General features: G+C 42.2%; 1 protein-coding gene across 11 annotated transcripts in view; it reads right to left on the bottom strand.

The window, feature by feature from the left end:
- Positions 1-27,345, bottom strand: part of rbfox3a (RNA binding fox-1 homolog 3a) — a 536,592-nt gene that overhangs the window by 21,511 nt on the left and 487,736 nt on the right. For 8 of the 11 annotated variants that reach the window (XM_044101254.1, XM_044101249.1, XM_044101250.1 and 5 more), the window contains 7 exons: positions 23,426-23,569; positions 16,668-16,721; positions 9,898-9,990; positions 8,505-8,565; positions 7,511-7,564; positions 2,101-2,233; positions 484-523 (listed from right to left, as the gene is read on the bottom strand). In XM_044101254.1, coding sequence (XP_043957189.1) covers positions 484-523; positions 2,101-2,233; positions 7,511-7,564; positions 8,505-8,565; positions 9,898-9,990; positions 16,668-16,721; positions 23,426-23,569 — 579 coding nt within the window. The remainder of the gene's footprint in view (positions 1-483; positions 524-2,100; positions 2,234-7,510; positions 7,565-8,504; positions 8,566-9,897; positions 9,991-16,667; positions 16,722-23,425; positions 23,570-27,345) is intronic. The other 3 variants (XM_044101258.1, XM_044101255.1, XM_044101259.1) reach the window with 1 other exon arrangement.

Raw genomic sequence — 27,345 nt, 5'->3', positions numbered from 1 at the left:
TGGACTGGTGTCGGGGGGGCAGTGCGGTAATTTCAGCATCATCTCCACAGCTTCTGTGAAGGGCGATGAGCAGAGGGACGGCAAATCGCTTTATCTGCTGCTGCTTCTCTAATCTCCCTGGCGGTGACGGTTGTATGGGGGCCGCCGGCTCCACTCCGGTCCAGGCAGACCCCCCTGGGGCGGGCAGGGATATCCCGGCCAAGCCCTCAGAGCCAGCACCGGAGGAAGAGTCTAAATGACCCAACTTGACACGGGACACTGAGTCAGGGTTCGCCTCTTTGCCAAAGACTGAGATCACAGGAAGGGAGCGAGGAGGGAGGAGCTGAGGGGGTTTTAAATTTTGTTGTCGGGTTTCTTGGCACGGCGGAGCGAGGCCTAATCGACGTTGGCTTGGCAGCGCCGCTGCCGAGCAGATCACGTTTTTGTCTCCAGGGCTGAGCCTCGTGTCTGCCTCAGCCAGGAGGAAAAGCCGACTGTACTTACATAGATCTCTGCGCCGTAGAAGCCATCTTGGTACACCACCCTGCGAAGTTGGAGGACAGGAAAGAAGAGTTAGTCTGCATGCCAGGGAGGTCAGGTTTCTGGCAGCCGCAGCGCGCCGTTCCACAAATAATGAATGACACGTTAAACTGAAAGGTGCAACCATCTCAAATCCCTGTCCAATTTTCTGCTCTGCTAAAGTTGTTTGTCTTTCCAGTTGCTGCAGTTTTTGGAGAGAGGAGGGGAGGACAATAGGAAGCAACAGGAGAAGGCAGCATGACTTTGCTGTATAAATCAAGCAGCTGCCCGCGGTAGCAAAGGGCCTGAGAGCGGGAGGGAGGGGCCGTGGGATTTCTGGTCTGATCCTGATGTAATCACAGATAGGCGGCTGCGCCGGGCCCCTCGCTTCGGGCCGGCCGGCCGCCGTCAGACCTCTCCCACGGCCACACACACCTCAGCTGATAAGAGGCAGCAGATGAGCGCCGGTCCTCTGGGATCGGCTCACTAATCTCAGCTCTCACCAGCAGGTTCTCACATCTCCTCTATGCTTTTAATCTCAAAAACTTATAAACTAATTCAAATTTAATTCTAATTTCAAAACTAATTTATTTATTTCACTATGTGATTTGAGAAGCTGAAACTAGTGTAAATGTATTACTATGTGCTTTATGAATCAGAGTTGAGAGGCTTTAATAGAAGTCTGCAGGTTTTATCTGAGTCCATTGGAAGAATTTAGATATTAATAAAAGTTCAATTGGAAAAGAACCGGCATATTTCTCACTTCTAAGTATCATCTCTTTTTTTAGCTTCACATCCTGTTATTCTGTTATTCCCTCATCAGAAACATTCCTGGATTGTTGCCTTGATGTTTTCATGCGTGTTTGAGGAATCCTGATTTCCACACAGACTAGTGGCAGCCGCAGTTAGCAAACACCTGGTCAAACTGTCAATCTGCAGAGTTTATCATACAAACTTGTTCTCAGTGAGGAGCATTGCTCTGTCAGCCCAATTTAAAAAATTTAAATAAAGATAAATTGTTAAAGTGCTGGTATTATGTGTTTTCCACAGACATAGTGCCATTTTGTAGTATAATCGAGTAGCTATGTTACCTCCAGTTGTTATGAAAATGCTATTGGGCCTCTGTCTCTTCAAAAAATCCTGCTCTTTCTGAAGCTCCGCCTTCAGGAAGTCATGCCAACATGGCTCCTCGTTTTTACCAGCGTTGTTCTGAGCAGCAGCTCCTACAATCAGCTCAGCAGCTCCACCAGGCGTTTGCTAATTGCTGCTGGCTAGTCTGGAGGAGCTGAGTGGGGAGGAGCTGCGTCTTCAAGGCGGGGCTAGGTCCATCCAGGTGTTTTAACAGCTGAATGGTTGCCATGGTGATTAAAGAATATCTCAAACATGCATGAAAAAAATCAAAGCGACCCTCCATGTCTGTGTTTGTTTTGATGAATAATAAATAATATTACTCCTTTAAAATGTATTGTTCTGTGTTTAATGGACCTATATTGTCACATTTTAACATTCTGAATTTAATTACTTGAGGTAAATCTTCCTATTTGTGAACTGAGGTGACTGTTGAGTGGAGGATGTGTTCAGAGGTTTAGAGTAAAGACTCACGCTCCGTAAGCAGGGATGGGAGGCGGAGGCGGGGCTGTGCGGAACGTGTTGTACACGGCTCGTCCCCGTCCCCGCAAGTGGGCACCCCTGTAGGCCACCGTAGCGCCTGTGGCAGGGTAGGGAAACCCTGTTACTGTGGAGAGAAAACGACTTTCAGAGAAAAGCCTCCACTTGGCGTTGCTTACCTTATGACAGAATACATTAGAGAGAGACGTGTGGCTCTGCTCTCTCTATGACAGAATGCATTATGTGGAAGACAAGGAAACAATAGATTTAATCTTTTCTAGGTGCGCCTCATCGAGCATCTCCCCTTCCCCAGTTCGCTGCTTTGTGTCCCACTCAGCAAGGATCCACATTTGCCGTGCGCGTTCTTCGCCAGCCTTGGCGTCCGGGCGGCTAATGGATGCTGCACCACTAGTTTCGCTCCATGGCTTTCACACAGTTTGGACCCGATGGGTTTAAATTGAAGAGGAGCGATTCCAGGACAACCTGACTGGATGATCTGACAATCAGCTGATCTCTCGGGGTGAAAAGTGAAGGCAGATGTGAGAAAATGGCCAAGGCAAGATTAGAGGACGGCTAATGGGAACTTCAGGTCTCCGTTTAACCTTCAATCAGTCCGGAGGCTGTCTGATTACAGCCTGCAGAGGTGCATACAAACACACTGATCTACAGACATGATTAACTTGGGCTCCACTCTTCCTGCAATTGTAATTCCCTCACACACTCCTCCTGCACCGAGTCCATCAAAAAGCAGTCAGCACCATTATCCTTCATCCTCTGAAACGCCCCATCGTCACCCTCACCTCAACTTATTCAAGCTGTATCTAAAATCAAGGCCTTAGAATGTCTTAAAAAGTAACTTATCCTTAACTACACTCATTTAAGACTATTTACTCCCATTTGTTAAATGTAGTTTATTTTTCTTGAAGGACTTTTTGATCAGCCAAACGTTTGAGTGGCACGCAGACACGTTCACTCAGTTCTGGGGATTCAGGCAGTTGAGGAAACCGCTACCTTAAAAATGACTGATTCTTCCTCAGTGCAAATATCAATATAAGAGAGTTATAACATAAAAACTGAGGTGTAAAAAATAAGCTCCTTGGAACGTGTAATTACGCTTTACTGTTCCTTTGCTTAATTTTTGTTTTGAATTTATTTAATCTGTATATAACTTTTTTTTATTACACTACTTTCAATAAAGTGGAACCCAGTTAACCAGCTTTTCGCTGTTGCTAATCCATACGATGTTTGATTCATTCTGTGCAAAAATAAGACACTACTACTACATACAATCTGTCCATGCAGTTTTCTTTAGTCCTTTTCTGTCATGATACAATTCTTACATTTAATTCATGTTGGTTGTGGCTGATCAATCTGTACAGGAAGCACAGCTAATCTGTACTTGAGCTAAAATAGATTCTTCCAGAGACGGTGGTTTGGTTTCTTTTTTCTTTTTGTAAAGACTAAAACTATTTAACTGTATTTCCCTGGACTGATCCATGTGTCAGTGTACAACAATCAAACGTGAGAACAGACTGAGTAATAAATTAGAGATACAGTCTGATAACGCCTTCAGTTAACCTCATTAAAGATGTGATTATTATATTATAATAAGGATCCACTAGGGGGCGCACTGACGGCCTAACTAGCTAACAGTCAAGTGAGTCCAATATACAATTTTCTCCTGAATTATCTTTGAACTAAATTATGACAGTTATTCATTAAGAGAATAAAAAGTAGCATTTTAGTTAACATGAATTAATATGTTACACTTTGAAGAATAATCTGGACGTATTTGTTCAGCTCAAATTAGCCAAAAGGTTTTAAAAACAACTTAAAACTAGAGTTGTTGAAGCCTGCAGAAACCCTGTTTTTCTTCTCTCCTCATTCCCATGACGAGTTTTGAGTGAATTCATCGCAGAGTTCCTCCGATCGGACGGTACGAACTTGTTGGCCGGTTATTAGCATGAATCGGCGCTCAGTGTTTGTGGCGTTAACCCCGCAGCTGGTTACAACCACTGAGCACCGTAATGAACAACGCTGCAGTCCGGCCCCGCTGCTTCAATAAAGCTGACAAGGAGACAGATTAGTGGTGCTTTTAAAAACACGCAGAGCCAGGTTTAATGTCTTCCACCATTAACATCATGCTCCATTAGTGGGTCCAGACACACATTCAGTGTTTGCATCTCATTTGGCCAGGTGACGCCCAGCGTTGCACCCTCCCACTAACATGCAGGCCACTTTCTTTACTGCTGCTGCACCAACCGGTGCCCCTTTTCCCCCAAAAGTGATTTATAGTGCTGACCTTGACATTTAAATTAGTCTTTTTTTTTGGGAGCAGTGGACGTCAGAAAATGCAGTCGCTAAAGGGCACATACACCCTCGTTCTAAGGTGTTTCCTCCAAAGAAAAATAAATTATGCGTCTTCCTTTCTTTTTTGAAAATTTGTATGCAATCTGCATGCAGTGATGTATGTGAATGTAAACTCATAATGAGTTGGCGATAGGCTACACTGCTTCAATAATAACCCATAAATCAAAGACACTGTCACACCTTGGTAGGCGCGTGAAAAGCAACAACAGGCGCGGCGAGCGGCAGCACACGCCGGCTCCAGCCACCAAAGTCAAACACCTTTTCCAGGAGGGGCGCCGGGGAAAATATGAGTTATGTGCCGGAGGGCGGCGGGGTCACGCTGCACCTCATATGTCATCCGTGTCAACCTGAGAGGAGCTCAATACCTGCAGAGCCAGTCGGACCCGGGGTAATCCCGCTCCGTGCCAATGATGGGGTCATAACCGGCTCCCATAAAGAAAGATCTGATTTTCCACAAGGTTGAGCTCTCTAATACGTCCTGCTCAGATACACCAGCGTTTAATCCACGCACTGGGGACCAAAAACAGCTTAATCTAATCAAGAGTCTGCAGCTTAATTATCCCCCTAAAGTACACTCCAACAATGAGAGGATCTGTCTACATATATTAAGACGGCAATTAGCCTTTCTTTTCTGTCATTTACACAGCTGCTGGATTTCCACCAGTCCTCAAGAAAACTCCACCTTAGTAAGTGAAGATATGAATTGGTGAGTGAAAAGCCACTCATCTGCTGTCTCTGTTGGAATTAGCAGCAGAGAAGAGCGTGTGAGTGGTAGCCTGAGGGGGCGGCCATACCACGGCGCCTCTAAGTGACAGCTGTCTGTGGCGCCCAAAGCCTCCAGCGCCAGTAATGAAGAAAAGTTTGCCAATTACATGGCAACGAGCTAAACAGTGCAACACGCACATCTGCCTCCGAGGATTTCTCTTAGCCGTTTTAATCATTCCTTTTCCATTTTAACGCAACTCCAACACCTGCATCTGGTCTGAACAATAAAATCAAAACTAATATGAAGCCCTGTAACGCTGGTCTAATTAATCATTTCCATTAACAAAGAAGCCGCTCACAGTGCTGCCACTTCCAGCACCACACCCATGTGTTCCTGCATGGCCGTTTGAGTCCATTCTGCATAAATTATGTAGTTTAAAATCACATTAGTGCACATTAAAGCAGGAGAAAGGTAAGCACAGTTATTGTTTGCCTACCAGCTACTGCACACCATCATTTGTGCCAGCGCTAACTTTTATTGCCAGCTCTCTTCGTTTAATTGGGAGCCCTCAGTTGGAGGAGGAAGAGGAGCCAGGGGCCGATGCCGCAGACCCCGCCAGCCCCCTCCCCCACCGGTAGGAGGAGCCAATCTACCCTGGAAGAGGTTAAGAGCGGGGAGCCGGCGTGAGGCTCTCATCCGTCATTCTCCTGAATGGGTTTTGAGGACAATAAACCTGTAGCGCCAGGACGAATGGAGACGAAGTGTGCTGTCACCGAGCCAGGATTTATGGCTCCCAATTTCACTGATCTCCTGCACAGAAATGAGGACTGATAAACAGTGATTAATCGCCTTTATATCCCATTTTACTCCCACCGAAACTATATTAACTATAACCGAGACGTTTTTGGAAAAATTCTGCAACATGATTCGGTTTTTTTGTTGTTTTTGTTTTTTTTTCCCTGAAAGAGGAAACGCCATAAGATCTCAAGTCTTGTTTCTGTTTTTGTTTTTTAACAGAAAGGAAACAGTTTTCCACAGATTTTGTTTCAAAATGTATCTCTTATTTATGTTTCCCATCTTCCCAGCTGGCAAGCATATGTTGTCGTTTAGGCTTGGCAAACTCCAGCGCCATGTCAAGACGACTTGAAAAATTAGCAGCCAATAAATCACGCAGCCCCTCCTGCTTCCCCTGCCTGGAGTGGTGGACCACACTCCCTCTGATTTATGAGATGATTTGGGAAGTGTGTGTGTGTGTGTGTGTGTGTGTGAGGAAAATAGAGGAAGCGTGCATGGAAGAGGAGACATGTATTAGTGTCTGTGTTCTACATAGGTTATCTATTTCTGTATGCTGCGATGCTTTGGTCTGGGAGTCTGGAAGCGGGGCAGGTGGTGGAGCTGCATGCAGGCCTGGAACGTGAACGTTCGCTTACAAGACGCTCACATTTCAGTTTGGGGAGAATTCTTCCCGATCGCATCCAAATGAATGAGCGTGAGGCCGTAAAAGGAGCGTGTGTGTGTGTGTGTGTGTGTGCACACAAATAATTATCAGAGGAAGATGTCGAAACGAAAGGAGTGCTGTGTGGGGGGGAGGTGAGTGGGAGGCAGGGTGAGGGGTTGGGGCTGAAATAAAAATGATAGATGACTGCTTTCTGTCATGGACAGTTATTTAGAGGTTCGCCGTAAAGCTGTCCGGGGAATGAACAGATTTTAGTCTAATGAGCAGAAAGGAAAGCCGTTAAAGTGGCGCGATGTGCTCAGCACTTCTTCCAAATGAAATAGTACCATTTCCCCCTCATTAAAATGCAAAGGGTTCATATAACATACAGCAATAAAGCTGGCATGTCGAGGCAGGGAGAGATAGGGAAAACCCCACTGAGCTCATCTCGCTCCTCCATTACTGGGACCAGAAGGAATAGCGGCCTTCGACAGGGTGGGTGCCAACAATATCTCTCACTCAATCTCCCTTATTCGGTTAGCTCTGTAAAAGTCAATCTGGCGCACTTGGCAAATCCATCCACAGCAGCAGCCTCCACAATCTGATAACAGTTGCAGGGCGCTTGCTCTTGAAATCATTTTTTTCTCCTCTTTTCCCGCAGCTTTACAGTTGCACACTGCGCAAACAATGGCTCAGGCTCCCTCAGCCACTCGGAGCGGCTCGGATCATCCACTGCTTATCGGCGCCGCGCTCAGATTCACTTTGATTCACGGGGAATTTCATGTTCAGTCGCTTCAGGATGAACCCGATTGTAGGAATTCAGGGGGTCAGATCGGGATTGGCTGCGGCTGATAGCGGCGGAAAGGTACTGGGGGAAAAGCAAACAGTCTTACCAGCATACAGTTCAGGACCGTACACGGCTCCTACTACCGGGTTCAGCTTCCAGCCTGCACACACACAACAGCACACCTTAGAAATGATCCTAAAAACTGTTTATTTCTTCTTCTTTAGCTGACGTTGTGGCTGTGACTGCAGCTTCCTCAGCCCCCAGCGCTACGTTCACTCTATTACATTTAACTATTTATTTCTTTTTATTTAGAAAATTTACCTTTTACTTTTACTTGAGTCATTTTATTTTGAAATATCTCTACTCTTATTTGAGTAAAATCTCTGGATTTTCTGCCCGCTGAATGAAAAACAAACATATTTTAACCAAAACTTCACCTGCAGCTTTTCTTAAAGTTTTATGACTTTTTATGGAAGGAAACTGATTTAATCATTTTCTGTTGCCAGATTTTCATATTTTATCAGAATTTTCTACCTGAAAATACCAATTTTATATTTGGATCCGTCTGATGATGTAATTTTAAAATATCAAATAACTGATCATTTGATCAGTTATTTGAATAAACCAAATACTTTTCTACTTTTATTTAAGTTATTTCTTGAATGAATGCTTTTTACTTTTACTTGAGTAACAATATATTGAAGTACTGCTAAAGTTACTTCAGTTCAGTTTTTGCCACTTAAAGATTTGAGATTTAAGTCACTTATCGGCACACGCACTGCAAAAATGCAAAATCTTACCACGTATTTTTGATTTAAATATTTAAAATATTATTTAAAATAACACAAAACTAATTTACACGTAACTTTTCAGCAAGTCAGTAATTCCTTAATATTGATAAAAAAATAGTTTGTTCCAGATTATTTTACATTTTTCTGAAGTTCTGAGTGAAATATTCTCCCAGTGGAACCAAAACTTTTTTTAAATTAACATGAATTATTGATGCTCTCCTGGATAATGCTGTCAGTTCAGGTTTTTATTTTTTATTTAACATAATTAGTTTAAATTTGTTTAGATAAATGTGAAGTGACGTTACTCACCGTTTGTGTAAGGGTTGGCCACCTTTTTGTTTGTCATCACTCGTGCGGTTGCATTGTTCACCTGGCAGAGCAGGAAAAACGTTCTGGATTAGACGCCAACAACACAACCTGAACATCCAGGAGGAACACAAGCAGGCAGCAAACCGAAAGGAACGAAAGACATTCTCAACATTCTCAACATTCTCAACATCAAATCTAATCTAATCAGATCTTCTTCTCTTTGTGCTTTCTGAATCAATTCTGTTTCAGATGATCAGACAAATTTAACAGAAACCTTTGGAGAATTGTTTTAATTCAGTCACAATGGAGGATTTTTAAGTCTGGACTTTGATTAGGCCACTCCAAAGGAGAGCAGGATTCATGGTTCTATCGATTACGATCAAATAAAATCTTGCAGCCGCTGAGTTTGACTGCAGGTTTTCTAACTGATCAGCTGATTGTTTGATGGAGATTTAATTGATCTATTTACAGAAACTGAATCAGGTGAAGCTAAAACTGCCACCTGAGGAATTCTGGGTAGAAGAAAAAAGTGTTTTTGAATGCAAGATGTATTTTTTATAGTTTTGTTCTAATTACTTCTTTGATTGGGTTGATCTTTTAGAAAATGCAGTTTTTTAATTCAGTTTATTCCAGTTAACAATTAATTGATTAACAAATTTGCTGACAATTATGTCCATAATCGAAAAATCATTTCAGTTTTATTTGGACTTCAGGAAGCTTCATTTCCTTTAGATCTGAGGAATCAGGTCTGGCTGTCCTAAAACTCTGGTTACTTTTCCACACAGAGCCACGTTGGTTTTAACAGCTTCATTTAAATAAATAATCATTTAAAGTTGTTTCAGTTTGATTTTAAAATTTGTTGAATGATCTGAAACATTTCAGTGGCACAAAAAAGCAACAGAAGAAGAAAAAACAGCAAATTGTTCTTTCCATCAGAAATATTTCTGCTGCTCTAAAGAAAAAAAGATGAGAGCATGCATCATTAGCCTACATGTCTGAGCAAAAACGAGCATCTTCCAGTTTCACTAATTGGTTGCAAACCCAAATATATGCCAAAGAAACGGAGAAACTCCAGCCTGCGCTCTGAGTTTCCCCCGTCAAGCTGACAGGAGCGACTTTGGAAACAAAAGCAGAATTACAGCAGGCAACATGAAACGCAGGAACTGCAGGTTCAGATCTGATGATGGCATGCATTCATTCTGCTGTCAGCTGGACATGTATGGATCCCACGTTCTACTCAGAACAAATTACACGCACCATTATGCATGCATGCAACCACATCCACACACACACACTCTCACACACGGTAGCCACATGCTAATGCTTGGATTAGTTGGTAAACTGAGGACACAGCAGGCAGGAAAAGAGAAAATGTGGGAAAAAGTGGAAGCACCTCGATTTTGCGTCCCTCTACGATTGTACCGTTTAGTTTCTCTCGTGCACGATCGGCGTCTGTGCTTGTTTCAAAAGTTACAAACCCAAAGCCCTGAGAGCGGCGCAGTCGCCACAGGTGGAGGAAGAAAGGACACACAAAGGGAGAAGAGAAGGGAGAGAGAGGTAAGAAGACAGGAGAAGGTGAGCAGCAGCAGCGGCGGCGGCGGCGGTGGAGTCGAGTTGTAAGCAGCCAGATTAATTTGAGGCAGTTAGTGAGGCGTCAGGAAACAGCAAACAGAGAGATCCGAGAACGATGACACGACCTCACACGGCAACACCAGCAGACCTGCCCGCTTTACCCAATTAAACGCCACAGCTGCCGTGGCACGGGCGACAGTCAGAAAACACGGCTGGCTGCCATGATGGCGCTTTAATTATCGGCACAACTCGCTCCTATTGCATCACTGCAAAAACACAATTTCACCAAGAACTTCTGGTTTAGTTTCCAGTGCAAATATCCTATTCTCATTTTAAAATGAGACTAAATTAACTTACAAGTAACTTTCCAGCAGGATTTAGTCAACAATTCCTTCATTTCGATTAAACAGTTCAAGTTCCAGATTATAAGGAAAATGTTTGTTATAAGAGGAATATCTGCCAAACTAAACTTCTTTTATTGATTTTAAGAAATTATTGGCCCAAAACAAGTTCCTAAATCTTACTGAAAAGTTTCTTGTGAGTTATTTTTGTCTTATTTCAAGTCTACAAAGTTTCACAAGAGTTTAGATAAAAATCAGTTTAAGACTGGTGAGGTTTAGAAGTTTTGTCCTTTAAGGCCCAGAAGAGACGAGGATTTTCCTTCATGCACTGCAAAAACACAAAAGCTCACCAAATATTTTGGTTTAATTTTTTTTTGTGCAAATATCTGAGTGCACTTGAAATAAAACAAAACTAACTTAAAGTAACGTTTCACCAATAGTCAATAATTCTTCAGTATTGATTAAAAAGCCAGTGGAACTAGAACTTTCTTAAAATCAAAGTTAGTTTAAAGTTAGTTTTGTTTTATTCCAAGTGTACTTAAATGTTTTAACAAGAAACTAAACAAAAATACTCCGTAAGATTTTATGTGTTTGCAGAGTTCCCCTTCGTTTGAGGCCCAGGAGGATTTCTCACTGCAAAAACACAAAATCTTACCAATTATTTTAATTTAATTTCCAGTGCAAATTTCTCATTACACTTCAAATAAGATAAATCTATCTTAAAAGTATTTTTTCAGGAAGAAATAGTAGCTTGTTTTAAGTCAATAATGACTGACATTGATTTAAAAAGGCAAATTATTTCACTTACAGTAAAAATAATCTGTATTTCTAAAGGTAAAATGTTTTCTTAGAGAAAATCTGACTAAGTAGTACGTTTTAAATCAATATTAAGGATTTATTGGGTTAAAACAATCTCCTATATCTTACTGAAAAGTTCTTTTTTTCATATTTAAAAAGCTAACTAGCTGCATATTTAAGATATTTACACCAGGAACTAAACCAAAGATTCTTGGTAAGATTTTGTGTTTTTGCAGTGTGAACCCTGATCTTAAAGGTTCAACATCTTAACAGAAAGCAGGAATAAAGAAACGATATTGACTAAAATATACCCAACCTCCCATCCCCCCCTGTCCTCCAGCCTCTCTCCCCTGGGGGGGTTTGTCACTTCGCTGAGTTATGTGGACTGGGATCCTGGACCTGAGCCATTAAGATATTCTGGTCAAACAAGTCCCATTCCTTTAGTTTCTATATATACGCCTGGCGGTGTGCAGGGAGCATGGCCGCTGCTGCCTGATAATTGCTGGAGGATGTAATACATGTGAGACACGGCGAGCACCGCGATCCGGCGTGCACCGCGATCCGGCGTGCACATCCCCGGCTGCAAGTCCTGGCATAAATAACACGGGACCTGTCCGCGGGGGGACGCAGATAAAGAAATAAATTCAGGAAAAAAAGAATTGAGGGCAAAATTAATCCTTTGGACACTCACCCGACTCCGTTTTTTTATCACGCCAAATAATTAGCTTACAAGAGGAGAGAGTGGAGGCGCCATTTTTCAAAGGAGACAAACATATTGAATGCAAATTGCCAAAGCTTCATAGGAAATAGATTATTTATTAATGGCCTGATAGGTTCATTATATAGCACAGAGAGCGCGCGAGGGAGAGAGGCATCATGGGTAATGGCTTTGTGGGGCACAAACAATAAATGCTTGTTACGGTGGAGGAGGCAGGTTTATCCGGGGCTCCATCTTGTCTGGCAGAAGAGGCTGAGCGCGGCAGCGGCGTTGGGGCGGCGGCTGCTTCCAGGACTCTCCACGCGCCCCAACGCCAGTCCAGTAGCTCCCAGTAGCCCCCAGTAGCTCCCAGCTATCAATGGGAATCGATAGGATTCATGCCTCAGCTGTCGGCGTTATGAATTTAGGAGCTTCTAGACTCTTTTAAAGGAACAGCTGGATGAGCCGCGCGGGGCCGCAGGCAGGCTTCACCTGTCCTGACTGATACCGCAGCAACGCCTCGCTGCGGCGGCCATTTTTCCTGCCTCTCTACGCTCAGATAGTGTTTGGGATTGATGCGATCCGTGTCGGGGTTAAGTTCGGTCACCGGGTGCTTATTATGGATGAGTTTTAAAGTGCGTGATGGACGTAATGCCCGACACTTCGCCTCCCGGTTGGAGCTTTGTTTACTTAAAACTACAGCAGCTCCATGTTTGGGGAAAAATGCTGAGCTGCTACTTATTTAAATAAATCTGCATATTTGTGACCTTTTTATGAAGACTAACAACCGAGGTGGGAACCAGCGAGCGCGAGGCCGAGCGCCGCATCAAGAGAGGAAGTCAGAAAGTGCTGAGAAAGGTAGTCGCACATTGTTAGTTTTGGTCTTATTATTGGATTTCTTTATTTATAACCAGAAGAAATGCAAAATAAGGCCAACTTCATCCTTCATGTGGCTCCTTTAAATTAATTTATTCAGCATATGGACACATGATGTCCTATTTGTGAGGAAACAGCCTAGATATGTTCAATATTGATCAATTATATTTATTTGGTTGTGTAACGATTACTTTAAGTTGGACACCCCATTTATTCAGGCGCAGCTAAATAAATTAGAATACCTTTAAAACGTTAATTTAAGTCACTAAATCTAAATATGCAGATTTAAGGATTTATTTGTGGATAATTGTAGCTAACAGAAAATTGGAATATTAAATCAAACTGATTTAAATGTGTTCCTATGGAACAGTATCAGTTCTTGGTTTGGGCTCCTTCTGCATAAATTACTGCATCAGTGCGGCGTAGAACGGAGGAGGTCAGCACCAGGTGTTCAGGAAGTCCAGGTTGCTTCGACAGTTTATAGATTCTCTGCAAGGTTCAGGTCTCTCCAGTTTCAATTCAGTTCAATTAAAGAAAACTTTATTAATCCCAGAGGGAATTACATTTTTCAACCACAGGACAACTGAAGCAACTTACTACCTTTAGCAACATGCTAACGCTCATCAGGGGAAAGAAACATCAAGAGCTCCAAATGAAATGAAATGAATACTCTTGCCATCTGAAGAAATCCTGACCAAAAACAACCAATCAGAGCCAGGAGGAGGGACTTAGCGCTGTCAATCAACCTCATGTTCTCACTGATAAATGCGCTAATGATTGAGAAACAACTTACTGATACAAGAGAACCGTTTGTCATCAAGTCAATAGTGGTCATGCTAATTATCCTGAGCTAACTACAGGTTGTGCTAGCTCCAGAATAGCAGAGAGCAAGGTGAAGTGATTGACAGCACTAAGACCCGCCTCTTGGCTCTGACTGGTAGTTTCTAGTTAGCACTGGGAGAAAGTTTTTTTCACAGCTTGTCTGTCTCATATCAAACTGTCACGCTATAGTGACAGATTTAACAAATATATAAAAGAATATATTTTATTAAAGTTACATTCTGCAGCTTTAAGAAGGAGTTTGACATCCTGAAGACATCTTAAAGTTCCGACTCCAACTGCAGACATTTTGAATCTCCTCAAAACTTTTCAGACTTCTGCTTTTATATTTCCATTTATTCAGCCGCACAGTTGCAGACTCTTATTTTGAAGTTGAAGTTGTCTGGTTGTTATTAATGAAGGCGCCGTCGGTCACATCAGCACTGATGGAACAGTTTATTTACTAGAGAAAACAGCGAATGGCTAACGGTGGTGAAGTTTTAGAATTAGTCTGATTCACTTTGAAATCCAAACCAGAAATGATCAATTAGTGATCATTGATCACTAATTGATCATATTGATCACTTCAATAAGTGATCAATATGTGATCAATATGTGATCATTTCTACTTCAGGACCAGCCTGAATTACGGATCCAGTTTTTCTGAATTTTATCTGGTAAACAGGCAGAAGTTACATTTACTGCATCATTCTGCTTTTACCGGATTAATACTTTTCAGTAAACATATTTCTACTTCAGTACAACTTCTGATTCCTTCACCACCTTCAGTTACTTTACTGAAATAAACTTTGAAGCAAAAATGACACGGATGAATATTAGACATTATGGTGATCATACAGTAAACAGTAGATATTATTACCACTTTTCTGTGTAAATTATTTACACATTTGTAATGTGATTTTAAAAAAATGTATTTTATTGTTCAAAGAACCAGAATCTGCAGATCATTTTATATTTTGTCTGTATGATTACATCATTTATGGTGAATTAATCGGTGCTACTTTGGATGAATACATTTTCCTTCCTCTTCAGTAAAAATACAGTGCAGCAGTTAAACTGGTTCTGTAGGAGAGGTTGTACCTTTTCATTCACCAGAACTTTTTGGGTTGAGTTTTGCTGGACATTTTATTTCTAGTTTTGCTCCTCTGACGTTCATGTGATTTTAATCCAGCTTCAGAGAGTAAACGATGTGAAATAAAGACGAATCGATGCCTAAAGTTCTCCTCTCTCCTCCTGTTGCTCCTGAGGTGATAAAAACACGGAAGCAGAACTCCTGCTGGAAATGTGTTGCTGTTGCAACTTCCCTTGGATTTCAGGAGAACACAAGCGGGTAAAAACAGCCTGAAATGTTGACCGTTTTAATAAAATGAAACAAGTTTCTGCAAATGACAAAAGCCTAACAACAAAACCTTCTGCGTTTTAAGATACGTTCACACAGCAGCTGAATGTGAACCAAATCCGTTAGTTTTTTATTACATCACACATTTTCATGGCAGTCTGAACGGTCCAATTAAATGTTTTCACCAGAGAAAAATCTTCCATATGGGATGTTCAATCGTTTCTTATTGATCCAAATCCAAATTTTATGTCATTGATGTGAAATGTGCATCATGATTCTGCTGCAGAAGAAGCCAGACGCCATAAATCTGGACGTAAACAACTGCTGGAGATGGATTCGTCTGACTCCACATCCAAACAGTCAACGCTCCACCAAAGGCTGCTGCTGTTAGCTGGACTGACTTTCTCTTTTTAGTCTCTTTCTGATTTGGTGTCAATTCTGTCGGTTCTGACTTCATATCCATCCATTAACTGCCGTAAACAGAGCGCTGAGGCGGGACGACTACGTTCTTCTTCTGCGCAGGCGTTCACAGACGTCTGACTGCAGTCGCATTTAATTAGTAGCATGAATGAAAATTATCGGATTTCAGCAAAAAATCCAAAGTGAACGTCAAGAGACGCTGTGTGAATGTGGCCTCAACACCCGCCATTGTTACAAGAACAAAAATCTCTTTTAAAATCTAAAATCACCAAAAATGTTGAGATTTTTTTTTCCCAACTCAACAATAAACTAAGCATGACCTATTTTAATTTAATCGTTAATTAAAAGCCAAACTGATTGCTGATTATTTTGGGTAAATGGAAAAAATATTTTCTCTATTTATAGCAATAAAAATGTGATTTAGGTCAATAGTCATCTGAAAACACTTGTTATATTTAGACAAATGTTAACACAGCAACTAAAAGCAGATTTGAGTTCACTACGACGTACTTTAAAAAATACACTGTAAAACACAAAATATTAGGAAGTATTTTTGATCCAGTTTGTAGTGTGAAATGTCTGGATACACTGAAAAATAAGAAAACTAAATTACATGTAAGTTTTCAGCAAGATAAATGAGCTTGTTTTAGTAAATAATTCCATAATCTGGATTAAAAAGTACTCTTTCCATTTGCAGATTATTTCACTTGTGACATTTTTCAAACTCATTCTTTAATTGTAGACAGGGACAAACTCCACTCTGAACACCCTGAATCTTTGGTTCTAGTTTCATTTCTGAAACATTTTATGCTCCTAAACTAAGCAAAACATTACGACTCAAACCTTGAAATCCATTTTCAGTTCTTCTAAAATCTCATCTTTTTCTCGTGTATCTTCTCGTCAGCTGGATGTTTTTTAAAGTCCTATATTTCCTCACAAAGTGGATATCTGACTCTGAATGAATGGTCAGGTTTGGAGCAGGTTCCTTCCCATCTGCTGGAGGACCTGCAGCTTGCTGGTGGATTAGGCGAAATGTGAAACAGCTCAATAATAAATTGATTGACAGAACTAATGATTCACAACTTGTGTGAGAGCTGCAACAGAAAACAAAACAAGAGGGAGGGAGGGAGCCGGAGAGCGAGGGGCCGGCTGAATTGGGCTCTCCAGGACCGGGCTTAGAGACGGCTACTCTCCGCCAATGTACACACCACACTAATGCCATCATTAGGAAACAGAAGAAGTACATGGTAATGAAGCAGCTGGCGTTCTAGTTCACTTACCTTGGATCCTCGCTCATTAAAGATAATCTCCACATCTAAAATCTTTCCAAATTGCTGTGGAGAGAAAAGAAAGACAGAAGAGCAGAGATGGAGTTAGAAAGCTTGGCTGGCTGTGAATTCATGAGGAGGAAGGCTGGAGAGAGAAAAACCATTAAGGCGGTATGGAAATGTTACTTTTGTGGGGGAAATGGTGGTCAATTTAGCTGTTAGCTGAGCAAACAGTTGTTGAAGGTTGTTGGCGAGAAGTCCTCGCTGCTGCTGCTGCTTTAATGCGTCTGGATTCGTATCAATGAAACGAGACGTTTGCAGAAATACTGGATCTTTGATCATTTCTCAGCGTTTCTGATCAGAGTTTGTTTATTTCCGACGCCGTTTTGATGTCATCACCCTGGAAACGCTTCCTGCTGCCTCCCCGCCTCCTCCCCGGTCCGTTCTGTTTTGTGTTTGTGCGGCCAGCAGAACCTCAAGGCCCGTCCCCGGGGGTTTCCGCGCTCCAGTCTTTCGATTTAACAGGCCTGCCTTCGGATCATTAGAAAACAGAGGAATGAAAGTAAACTGTAAGTTCCTCTAATGAGTGGAGCGAGTGCGACTTTTAATTGCTGTCTACAATGGCCGTATTATTTCATTAAAAGTAATTACCCTGTCAAGCGGTCCGCGTAGCCTTCATTTCAGCACAACAGGGAAGAAATGGGCCTTCCATGTGGTCGGCGCTCAATGGGAATGGATGGATCGTTTGACTGAGCCGCTAATAGGGGTTAGGAGGAGCTGGCTATTATCCGGCTGCAGACAGTGGAGTGGGCTTGAGGAGCAGAAAAACTTCTGCTTCCTGCTCCTTTTAAGGGCGACGCACCGCAACTCCGCTCCTGTCCACACATCTGTCTGCTGCGGCGCTCAGCTCCACTGATTCGAACAGGGAGTGCAGGCATTTATATCCCAGCGTGACGCCCCCTTTCTCGCCCGAGAAGACAACGCTTCCCCCACGCTACGTGCAGATGCTAATTGTTTTAACCGAGTGTAATGGGCTTGTGGCGTCGATTAATTAGTTTCAGAGGAAGTCGTCTTTGTGGATTTCCACATGGCGCTGGGGACTGTTCGCTGCTCACCACTGATCTCACTCCTATCCCCACACACACACACACACACACACACACACACACAGGGATAAACAGCTGCATCAGCAGCAGCGATAAACAATAGCTTCAGTGGGAGGAGTCTCCAGAGGGAGAGACTGATGTCATCTACAGTGTGGGACTGCAGCTCCATCCATCCACAGAGCAGCTTTAAGTTCAGCGACCACACCGGCGCTTCCTCACGTTTCACACCATTTATCACCAACATCTAAACGCTCACGCATTTCACACCAGCTTCCTCGCAGCTTTTAATCTGCACTTCCACGCGTCGCAGACACGGTTCACACAGCTGCTTCAAGTCCTTCAAATGCTTGAATTTCAGTTTATGAACTGCTTGATATTCAAAGTGCAGTTTTGTAGTAAAGTGCAGTTTAATGTTGACCTGTGCAAATCGATTCTTCTCCATTGTTGCAGTTGAAACCAGATATTTTCTATCAATAAAAAGACAATCAGAATAATCACTTCTTGTTTCAGGTTAGTAGAATCATCTAAATTATTTCTATTTACTAAATCCCAGAAAACCTGAGAACTTTTTCTTTGAAACTTCCTGGTCTTAATCTGATGATTTAATTTCAGTGTAATGATTATTATTCCTCAATAACCTATTGATCTGTAATTGAAAGAAAGGTTGAAATTGGAGGATTTTTTTGTTAAATTAGTGTTTTTGTGAGTTTTGTGTTGTTGTCTGGTGTTTAAGGTGCATTTTGAGAGATTTTAAAACATTAAATTTAGTTATATTTTAGTCTACATTGTCTTTACTGTAAACTGTTGAATACTATCATGAGATATTTAGACTGAATTTAGTTTATTTGTTTTGTTTTTATCTCTGAAAAAGTTTAAAACTTCACTGTTGAAATGCTGAAAAGTTCTTGAATTTCACTGTGAAAAATGTACAAACTTTATGCAGAAAACAGGAAGTGGTCACCTGACCGCAGCTGAAGGAAAGATTAAATATACTGACGCTTCTCCTACAGTAAAATTCAAAAACGTTTCAAGTATTTTCATGGTTAATTGTCTTCATTCATTACAGTTGATAATGTTTTCTGACAGCAGTGTAACAAAATGTTACGATTTGGAAAGTCTCTCTTACACACTTGACTGATCTGAGAGCAAAACACAAATTTAACAAAACAAAACAATTTTAATACATTTACCTTTTATTTACAGAGATCAGTAACTGACTGAGCTTTTAGGAATAATAAATATTTATTACATTGAGGTAATTAACTTCCCTGGTCAAATGAAAAGCTTTAATACAACATAAATATCCACTTCTTCTTCTTTTCTGCCCAAATGTGGTGGTAACTTAATGTGGATTAGAAAACCTTTTCATCTGCGCCTGTTGAAACTTCCCTGGTTTGTGAGCGACTAGCTAAACACGGCTACGTGCTCTGAGTGGGTTTTCCCCAGAGAAACCCGACGGCTGCTCTGCTCATCACATTTCACCTCTTACTCACATGAGAAGGAGTTAAAAACTTAAATTTGTGTCTAAAATTAAGAAAACATTTATTTTCTTAAATAAATGTTTTACATTTATTTAAGAAAATGTAAGTTTGCCTTAAAGTTTGTTGTGGCAGAGTATTTAATGTATTTAATCCTGAACATAAATGTTTTTTTTCTCACTGGACCTTTCTGACTGGCACAGTTGGAAACAAACGTCTTCATTTTGATTTGTGAGTCGACTCATTTGAGGCTCCTGCTACCTGTTAATATATCCTGTTTATGTATCCATTTACCTATAAACTTTAAACAGAAAATGTTTAAAGCTCAGCTCTATGTGGGTTAAGGCTGATCTCCAACTATCCAAAGACAATCAGTCGCCTAATGTTGCATTTATTTAGTTGATTTCACTGTAAGAACAGTCAGAGGATGCAAACCAAACTCATCATTTTGGATAGTAGCCATCAACTGACAGATCTGCACTGAATGCAAGTTAAGATGATTAATATTAATTTACTTCATATGTACACTTAGTAAAAATACAATCTAATGTTGCATTATGGAGAAGGTATGTGTCTAATTATTAATAAACATGGAATAAATGAACCATCAGGTAACCTGGAATACATGAAAAAACTGTTTAGCATCTAAACTTTTGTACATTTTACATTTTCTCTGGTGTCGTTTAGGACAGAAGAAAAAATCATGTGGCATGAATTTAGCTAAAGTTGGTGATTTGATCAAGTCAACAGAAGTTATGGGTCAGTTTCAAATCCAGTAATTTCTAACTTTTGCCAACGCTGCTGGCTAAGAGCGCCAACCAGGTGAGCTCCTTCCACAAACAAATAAACTCCAGTTGAACAAATAGAAACTGGAGCCGAACTGACATGAACAACTTGGGAAAACAATCCAGTTCAAAACTCCGATACGTCCAACATGCTGCCTGATTAGACGACATCGGCTGCAAAGCATCAACATTTAGAGCAGAACACTGCAGATCCCATGTCTCTGAAATGACTTCAGTAAAAAATGATCACTTTCCAATTTTAGGTTTTTAGACAGAATATTAGTTTCCACTTTACTACAAAACTCAGACACTTTATGTTGGGTGTGAGTGATAGAAACTTCAACTTTCTTCACGTTAATCTGTGGAAATATTCTGATAACTGTAAAAGTACAAGAACTATTTATTACTTCTTTTCAGATAACTTCATGGTCACAGCAGTTATGGCCCCACAAACAAAACATTTCCATTTGTAATCCGTTTCTTTAGGACACGGGTCACAAAAAGAAGAACTGAACTGAACACAGAAACTGGATTTTATCAGATTCTCAGATTTATTGGTATTTATTGATGCTCTGGGAGTTTTGTTTTTTATAAATGCAGGTTTTTAATTATTTTACTATATAAAATGCTGTAATATTACAGCCATGAATCAAGATGCTGTGTTATATTTAGGTCTGTCATCATAACAAATCGTGCTGGTCAATAAACTGTCCCACAAGTTAAATAATAGTTAAATAATAACATTGAGACCATTTTTAACTAATATAAAGGTAATGGCATAAAAATGCAACAGCACATTCCCAAAGATCAATAAACTTTCAACTCTATTGAACATTCAACACTGGAACTGGAAGACATTTTAAAAATAAATAAAACAGAAACAATAAATAAAATGAATGATAAAGTTTGACCAAAACTGCAGACTGAAGACTTTTATCATCCAGTTTTTGGTAGAAAGATAAAAACAATAAAACATGCAAATGGAAATTATTGAGTTTGTTTTAATTTATCAAGCCATTGATTTATTGATTATTGAGACTGGCCTAGTTATATTAAGTGTAACTGTTTTTGTAATAAATGTTTTTTTATTAAATGTTTGCTGATCTAAATAAATAAAACTCACGGTAAATGATGATCGATACAATAAATTTCAAACCTTGAAAAAGCGTTGGCATGATTCTGTTTTTTCCAGTTAATGAGCCAAGGTTGTAAACAGAGAGATTTGGACCTGCAGCCTCTTCAAGCCAAACAGGATCCACCTTGATCAGCCCGAATGTCTGGTGGCTCCTCAGAGCGCCGTAATGAGGCGGCAGCGGCCTGCGTGTTGGGAGCATGTTGAAGCTCAGCAGTCAGCGTGACGGTGGGGCGGGGGCGGGGGTGGGGGCGGGGGGTCTGATGGCTCTGGGGAACGCTGCCCTCACATCCACCCAGAGAAGCGCTGCTGAAGAAGCGGCGCTCACAAATGAGGGCACCCTCGAGCGGCGCAGCGTGGGCTCCGCGCGGCGCTCGCTGGAGTGTTTTCATTTCCTGTGCACTTACCAGCTCTCAGAGATCACAGTTTCTAATTACTGATTAGCGTCCGCTGTGGATGCCCTAATGAGACCAGCGCCTCGTTAAAGGCTCACAGGTCCCTCAACCCGGCAGCACGCAGGGGGCATCCCGGGCCCTCCCGTCTCGTTCCGGGTTCCTTGGAGCCGCCGCGGCGCCTCCTCCGTCTTCCCGTCTGTGGGCTTCACTCATGCGTAGCAGTAATGGCGTATTGAGCCGGTGGCGCTCCAGAAGCCATTAGAGCTGGAGGAATGAGGCTTTGCACACACTGATCACACAAAGGCCCTTTGTGGAGGCCGTGTCAGAGGGTGGAGCGGACCGCTATCTCTACGCCAAGCTCCAACCAAGACAATCAATCCCACAATCCTCCACCTCGCCAACCAGCGCGAGCAACGGGAAGGAGAGGGCAACATGTGATTGAGGGAGGTTGGGTGGGCTGCAATCAATTTTCCATCATATATCTGCATGCAGCGGCCAGGCACACAAAGCCTCCGAGCTAATTACGCCGGTGATTTGGATTCCACACGACCTGCACCAGAGCTGGGAACAATAAAGCCAACAATCAGAGAGAGAAAGCAGCCATGTTGTGTGCAATTTATAAAGCCACAGCTAGGGCTCTCTGGTAATTAATATCATCAGCTCAATGTTGTCTTCATAACGGCTAAAATTAACGCCTCTGGCTGCTAATGGTCCAATTAGCGCCTAACATTTGAAGGACATTTTTGGCCATCGTCTCCTTTCAGATCCATTATTGTTATTGAATCCGGTTGGCTTTGTATCGGCGCTTGTGCGAGACACAAAGGTGAGCCGTTGAGCCGGCGCGTTAATTGGCCGGGAGACGATGAAGATCCGTCAGATCCGGGTGTTCAAACTCGATCGGACGCCAGCCGCTAACGGCGCGCGGGTTGGGGATCGGCGGCAGGTTTCATCGCTCAGCCGCCGCCTCCCTCGTGTCTGACCCACAGAGTTCAGGAGCTGATTGTGACTGATTGAGCTGTTTATCACCTGCGAAATCTTCCAAGCCACTCTTTTCTCCCCAGACAACACAGTGATCAATGCATTAACTAGATGACAGCTGCAGCAAAGCCTCCAGTTACTGTTTGTGCTTTTCTGTATTTTATGGACGATGCGATCATTTGTTAGTGGAGACGTAGCGAACCGGAACATCCTGCGAACAGCTGAATCCGTGGAGTCACTCGCTGCGTTTCCAGTACAAACATGTGCAAAACTTTGTTGGAAAAAAAACCCCACAATTAAAATCACACGTGGAAACGATTGTTGACGTGATAAGTCTTTAAAAAATAAACCGCGTCATCCTTCAACTACTTCCTGGTTTGCAGCCGGTTGCTGATCATGTGACTTTAATGTCTCATGATCAACACTTCATGCTCAATGTTTAGAATTATCTTTGCATGATAAAGATAATTTATTTAAAGGAACTTTAAAGTATTGAAGTTGAGCTCTTTTGTATCAACAGGAACTTTTAAAGGCATTTTAAAAATGTCTGAAACGTTCTCCTGCTTCTTTCTCTCTTGTTTTTACTGCTTTAGGATTTTAACAGGGCTGCTGTTTGTTATTTTTGGTAAAGTTTGCTGCTGGATCTTTCTTCCACTGATTTGCTAATAAAAGATAAAATAAAATGAAAAATAACTTGTGTGATGTGAAAGAAAGTGTTTCCATTGCAATTTCAATGTGGCCAAAAAAACCGAGCGCCAAAAGTTGTTGCCATGTTTCAATTAAGCAAATTTACTTTCAAAATGTCAAAAAGCCTGATGAGATAATCAGTGGAAACAGGTTTAGTGTGTGAGTGCTGCTGCTGTGCCAGTAGAAATAAGTTTCCTGGAGTTACTCACCCCGAACATTTGCCTCAAATCTGGGTCCCGGAAGCGGAAGGGAATGTTGGAGACATGTAACCTTTTTGGCTGCTGCTTCTCTGAAGAGTCTGAGTGCTGGAGCTGGAGCTGCTGAGAACCCTCTGTTTGCGTCACGTCATCTGTCTGCCGGAGGGAAACAAACAGAAAAGACACAAGCTGCTCATTAGCTGCTGCTGCGGCGGCGTACTGTACCTCCTGGTCCTGCAGAACGAGAGAGACAGAAAGGGGCGGAGGCCCACTGACTAACTTAACTCCACATCTGCCATTTTTCAATCTACTCAGAAAGCCTGAGCGATAAACAGCCGATGACTTATAGTGTCAAACCTGAGGTTGTGCATTACAAATCCACTTATTAATCTCTTGCACTTAGCTCCTGAGCAACAGGGAAGATTGAAGGCGCTGACAAAAAGGCGTGGATATAGATCCCACAGAGCCCTGACATGTCTAGACTAAAGACACATTATTGGTGACGTTTGCACACAGCCATCAGAGTGCGAGGCCCAGAGCCCTCAGCGTTGTTGTTTCCATCATTATGCGAATGCGACGCTGACATTTCTGTATAAATGATGTGTCTGATGTCAATGACAAATTCCACTTGTTTCTCAGTGTGACACCAGTGATGGATTTCAGCAAGCCTGCTGCTGGCTTGTCTCTTTAGATGGACCTTGTTTTATTTTCCGTGGACAAAAAGCTCATTGGTCAAACGCAGAGTTTATCCTCTGTCTCCTGCTCTGCTGGGGATGAAAGTTTCCATTAGATGGGATCATTTTCTTTCTTTCAGAGGAGAAAATGACAAATATCGATACAAGTGTGGAGCCAAATGGTAATTAGCTGAGATCTGGGCAGTAAAACTGCTCACTAATGATTTTATTTGAGGGGGGAGGAATATTTTAATAAAATTATTATCTAACTTTAGGTTTTTACATCCATTGTTGCCTGTAAATCTGATCTGGACCTTTTTAATTCTAAAACATTTTTAAACTTTTTAAATTTCTTTTTTGTGCTCAGTTTATAAGTCAGTTTCACAGGACATAAAAAACATCAGTGACACCATCATCTAAATATGTAAAAATCATCCAACAGGATAAAGTTTTTCTCCAGTTTCCTAAACCCTGATGACCCAAAATAAACCAATCTCTTATCCATTATCCTCATGTTTTCATTTTAAACTAATAAAAAACAGTCAGATCTGTCGCTCTGTATCACGGTGATACATATATATGTTTATATATCAGGTTTTTTTTAGTATGTAACTGGATCAGTACGCCGTATCTGATTCTCTGTTATGTTTATTTTGCGTTTGGTTCTGTTTCTTTTCTCTCCTCTGCGCTGTTTGGGATGAATTTTTCAGCATTTGTGTTGTTGGATGGGAAAAAGTCAATATGCAAAAGGAATAAATGTGGAAAAATATGAAAATTTAACCAAAAAACAGTGTTTTATTTAACAGAAAATGGCTGTAATGTTTTGCTCACTGCTGTGTTTTATTCATCTGGTCACTCTAATGTTTACTTCTTATTGTTTTATGTGGCTTTTAGATTGTTGTGTTTTTTTACAAGCTGCTTTTCTTTTCATGCTGGAAGTGAAGGCGGAGAAAACTGAGAAAAAGGCAGATTTTAAACTTTAGTGGTTGAATGAAGAGCTGCACGTTGGAGAGAGTAACGTAATTAAGTCCCTGACCACTAGAGGTCACTCATCAGGAGAAGATAACGTTTGTTTGGGTGTTTGAACTTTGGTTTATTGCTCCTAGTTTCAGTTTCATAATAGCAAACAAATGAATAAAACCAACAGGACTGAAGCCTGATTTAGTGCCGGTGGCGTTGGGGGGTGGAGGGGTAGGGGTGGGGGGGGGGTGGGGGGGTTAAATAAAGAAACGGACCGAGGAGGGAGGGGGGATGAGGAATGAGGGAGTGGAAGTGGCAGATATTGAGCACAAAAGCTGTTTGAATGTGATATGTAAACTGCAAGGTCTCCTGGGAAGCGCTCTCTGAGCCCGACACACACACACACCTACACACACACACCTACACACCTACACACACACACCTACACACACACACATACACGCACACACACACGCACACACACACCCACCTACACACACACAGACCTACACACACACCTACATGCCTACACCCCCCCCCCCGCCCTCCACCCCCCCCCCCCCCACACACACACACACACACAATCTGGTGGATGCGGCGGTGAACAGAGGAGGTTGTTGCCCGAGTCCAAACGGTTGAAATGACTCGGAGAGCCGTGGCTCCAGGCCTCTTAGTGATACATTCCCACCATTTAGGAAATGGGCTGAGATTTATTCATTATAATTCATCATCACAGTATTATCATTATCATCATGATCGTAATGATGATCGCCTTTATTATTCTCATTATCATAATCACAATCTCCACTGTAATGGCCGTCATTTATTTGGTTTTTATGGCCCATTCCAAGACGGTGACATACATTGTTAGCGGTGACAGTTGTTTGATTCAAGGTCCCGGTCCGCCCGGCCCGCGGCCGTCCAGGTAGCTCCACCTGAGCCGCCGCGCCGCCGCCGACCAGACGCCACGGATTGGTGACAGAGAGGGACGAGCGGAGAGCCGTGTCCTCGCGCGCTGGAGGTTAATAGCCTGAGCGGCCATGTTGGGCCCAGGGGTGACACGTTGCAGACAGATGCTGGACCGCGGAGGGTGACAAGGTACCGGAGCCCCTCGGGTCAATCTGTTTCATCGGTCACACATGACACACTCGACCTTTAGCGTATGTTGCCGGGCTGCGGCGCTCCGCTGTCCTCCAGCTCTGTCTGTCGGGCTTTTTTCACGCGTGTTTGCAGACATCCAGATTAACTTTCAGCCGGCGCGCAGACAGGCCAGCAGCCCGCTGACATCAGGGCCAAGCACACATTCTGAGAACACAAACGCTGAATTGCTGACTCCGAGCACCTCAGACTGCAAACTACTAACTCAATAACTTCGAGTGTCACCGAGATCCGGGAATGCTGCCTGTGCGCCGCTGCTCCCGAGGCTCCAACCTGCCTGCCTGCTTGTGAAACGGCGCTGTAGCAGTGGAAAATAATTACCGCTGTATTACCATAGGAGGCCACCTTCAGTGGCACTTTACTGTCCCGACAGCTGCTGTCACAGGGAGGAGGAGGTGGGATGCAAAACACACCGTCACCGCCAAAACCAGCAAAGCTAAGAGTGAGAGAGCTGTCAACTCCTGCAGCTCTCTGGCTTCCTGTTCAGTCATTTCTCTAAAAGACTCCCTTGCTGTTATTTGCAAATCGCCTGCAAAGTGCTCTGCTCAGCACTTTCCCCCTCCTCGCAGAGTGGCATTACAAGAGCATAATTGAAACTATCTGATTGGAATGCTGCCAAGCAGGTAGATTACATCCGATTAAATAGGAGCCGGGTGGAGGGGCTTTGGAGTCTTCGCTCACAAGAATTATAATGCCCAGGCCTTAATTCATTACCCTCCTCTTCCGGTTTGTTTTCTCTCCCTCAAGAAGCTGCAGATATAAGCTCTCCATCACCTGGAGGAGAGGCTGGTGACCCGGCTCAGCCTCCGTCGTCCAGGAGTCTACTGCACTGAAAAACCACAACCGGTTAGATTCCTGGGATTTTTGCAGGATTTGTATTAAAATTCTTGTTATTTCAATCCAAAGTGTTAACTTTGATCCTGCTTGAATTATATCAAAGTTTTTTTTATCCAAACTGACTAATTTAAACTACAGGAGGGCCACAAAATTCACTCAATTAAAAACGCACAAATGATTTTATTTAAATTTTTTGAAATGATTTTTTAGATTTGCCTTTTCAATAATGAACAAAATCTTTATGAAATCTGTATATCATTACTTCAGTAACATCAAAATAATTTTCTTGTGGTCAGGGGCCAA

This window comes from Gambusia affinis, linkage group LG19 (genome assembly GCF_019740435.1).
Source record: "Gambusia affinis linkage group LG19, SWU_Gaff_1.0, whole genome shotgun sequence".
In the NCBI taxonomy this organism is placed as follows: domain Eukaryota; kingdom Metazoa; phylum Chordata; class Actinopteri; order Cyprinodontiformes; family Poeciliidae; genus Gambusia; species Gambusia affinis.
Note: the sequence above shows the minus strand (reverse complement) of the source record. Positions and strands in the feature narration are given on the sequence as shown.